Source organism: Cyprinus carpio, chromosome A3 (assembly GCF_018340385.1).
Source record: "Cyprinus carpio isolate SPL01 chromosome A3, ASM1834038v1, whole genome shotgun sequence".
NCBI lineage: Eukaryota > Metazoa > Chordata > Actinopteri > Cypriniformes > Cyprinidae > Cyprinus > Cyprinus carpio.
The window spans coordinates 30712288-30715123 of NC_056574.1; the positions used below are offsets into that span (position 1 = coordinate 30712288).

The 2836-nt window shown below is 41.3% G+C and overlaps 1 protein-coding gene across 1 annotated transcript; it reads right to left on the reverse strand.

Moving 5' to 3' along the window:
* Positions 1 to 741: 741 nt before the first annotated feature.
* LOC109080541 (forkhead box protein D3-A-like) lies at positions 742 to 2309 on the reverse strand. Its single transcript, XM_019095589.2, has one exon. The coding sequence runs from the start codon at positions 2017 to 2019 to the stop codon at positions 1096 to 1098; it is 924 nt and encodes a 307-aa protein (XP_018951134.1). The 5' UTR covers positions 2020 to 2309; the 3' UTR covers positions 742 to 1095.
* Positions 2310 to 2836: the final 527 nt, after the last annotated feature.

A 2836-nucleotide genomic window follows, 5' to 3' on the forward strand; every position in this document is an offset into this window, starting at 1 on the left:
GCAGTCATAAGCTGTATAGATGCATGATGTGTTGACGATTGAAATTACTGGGTTAAATGATTGTCAAGCTAATAGAAGTGTAACACGCACCTGAGTCAGCTGTCAAGACTCAGCTGAGCGTTTGGAGATGATTATTGACTATTTCCGCTTAACAAGCTTAAATAAATAAACCGGCACGAGACACGTGTTATACTTCTAATTTTTTTTAGCTTATTTATGATGGCGATATAAATGAACAGCCATTTAGATCTATGCAGTAGATCTATGCAGAGTAATGTGTCAAAACTTTAAGTGACAATATAAATGTCCTCCTGTAAATGATTTTCAGGGCCTTTTTACGTCTATCGGGGCATTATTTTAACCATGTAAAACACATACCATTAATGTCTAATTAAATCTAAAAATGATCATAAAATCAGGAGTTATGATAAAAATCAGGAATTATGATAAACATTATAATTCCATTTTTTACATTCATGTTAATGAGAATAATTCACAGTATTAAAAATGTTATGATGAATAATTAAAACGAATGTAGGCCTAAATGTTAGCAATCGATATCTTACTTTTTTTTTTTTTTACCTGATTTAACTGTTTATGCTTGTTGTGAAATGAGTGAGATGCGTCTGGAAAATAAGTGCAAAATGGCACTGTATATACAGCACATTTAAAGAGACTTTTTGCAAGTAAAACACGTTTTACAACATTATCTTATTACCGTTTTCTGGTTGTATTAAAAAAGGAAATATTGTCCATGCCAAATCATAAACAAATCACGACATCTCTTGTCCATTTAAGAATGCCAATTTTATTTCCGTCAAAACGCGATAAGGAAATTCGTCACTTAAATAGTTGATTCGTTCGATATTGAATCATTCCAATAAAATAACATGCATCAGTTAACAATTTCAGCATGTAACAGAAACACTTCACTGGATGAATTCATGACAGGAACTAAACTCAAAAGTTCGTTAAAATGTTCGCAAACATTCGACGCGATGCTCTACACACTGTTATACCTCGGGATAAATGAAATAATTCCTGAGACAAAAAACAAAACAAAAAAACAATAGTTTCGTGTTCAAATATGCGCTGCTAGTCATTGACACTAGCCAGGTGTCTGTGTTTAGTGGACAAATCCACGTGGCTTTGCACATCTTGCAGCTTTTGGTACTCGTACTGAAAATTGACGACCCGAGGGAAGCCCACTGGATTGAACAGTGCTGAGGACGCGTATGGAGAGGTCGGGGCCACTGCGCAGGCGAGACCCGGGGTGACAGACTCGATGGCCACTGTTTGGGACTGTGGGAAAGACTTGGCTGTGACAGAGTTCCTCGAGAAAAGCGTGGACAAAGCCGGTAAAATATTCCCAACAGGTGGTACACCGATGGGTTGATGGAAGCAGAACGGGTAGATATCCAGCCCCGGTAAATGAGCGCAGGTCGCGCTGAGCCCGTACGCGCCGTAGCCGAGGTTCGGAAAGCCACTCGGCTGCAGCGCCTGATCTTTGAACACACCGAATTTGAAATGCTGCCGCTTAAATCGCTTCCTTCTCCTCAGGAAACTTCCGTTCTCAAACATATCCGAGGAATTGGGATCCAGCGTCCAGTAATTCCCTTTCCCGGGATTACCGGGCTCACGTGGCATTTTCACGAAGCAGTCGTTTAGGGAGAGGTTGTGTCGGATGGAGTTCTGCCAGGCTGGAAACTTTTCTCGATAGTACACGAACTGGTGGCTGATGAAGTCGCATATCTCGCTGAGGGTGAGACGCTTCTTTGGGCTCTGGAGGATGGCCATGGTGATCAAAGCGATGTAGGAATAGGGCGGTTTCACCGAAGTGCTTTTGCTCGAACTTGAGGGACATATGGAAGATGGGACGTGGTCCTTATCCCCCTTGTTATGTACCTTTTCGGATACAGAAAGAGTTGAGGTCGAAAGATGTTCGTCTCCAGACTCCTTGCCACCTTCTCCAACCACGTCGACAACGAGGTCATCCATTAAATCAGTGTCCAGGGTCATAATCCACAAGTTGGAGGCGCGAAACGGGTTCTGAACAAGCAGATGGCAACGCGCAAGAGTCTTAAATTCTCCTTCACTTGAAAAGGGCTGTTCCTGTTTCCCCAGAACACCCTGGAAGATGGATTATAAAGAGATGACCGTGCTAACAACGCGAGATTTAATTTGGCTACACAGGATCCCTCGCCATTCGAGCGCAGGAGGTCTGGAGAGCTGCGTATGCAGCGATGTCCATCGTCCACTCCAACGCAACTGGATTCCTGCAGCTGTTCGGGAATCGGATGACGATGATGTCATGACGAACTTCTCAGGAAGAAGCTCCACTCCAATGAAAACAGGGCAACTCTACCGGTTCTGCCCGCAGACAGTCCTCTGAAGGGACCGTGATTGATATCATGTCACTCAAGTCAAAAGGGTATTACATCGCTGAACTTTGGGAATTAAAAACACACCTGCTCCTTTGACTGCTCGACATCAGATATCACGTATTCTGTTTGAATTAACAGAAAATATTAAAAGGTGAAATTAGCATGCACTAATAAAAGCCCTTCTCTAATCTCAGCATCTCAGCATATATCATTACTGTAAATAATCGACCAGCACCAAAAGATTATAGTTTAGCTTATGCTTATTTCTCTATTCACATAGCGTTTACAAATCGACTAAGTTTATTGAAAATTGCTGAATTAGGGCACAAGTTAAGAAATGCAGCAAATTTAGCAAATCAGTTAACAGTATTCACATTGCACAAAGTGGTATTGTCATCATCTTTTTATTAATTAATTTTTTAATTTATCTTTGTCACTTGTATCTGCATTGT

Excerpts from the sequence above, each read along its gene's own strand:
- LOC109080541 (XM_019095589.2), bottom strand. The coding sequence starts at position 2,019 with ATGACCCTGGACACTGATTTAATGGATGACCTCGTTGTCGACGTGGTT.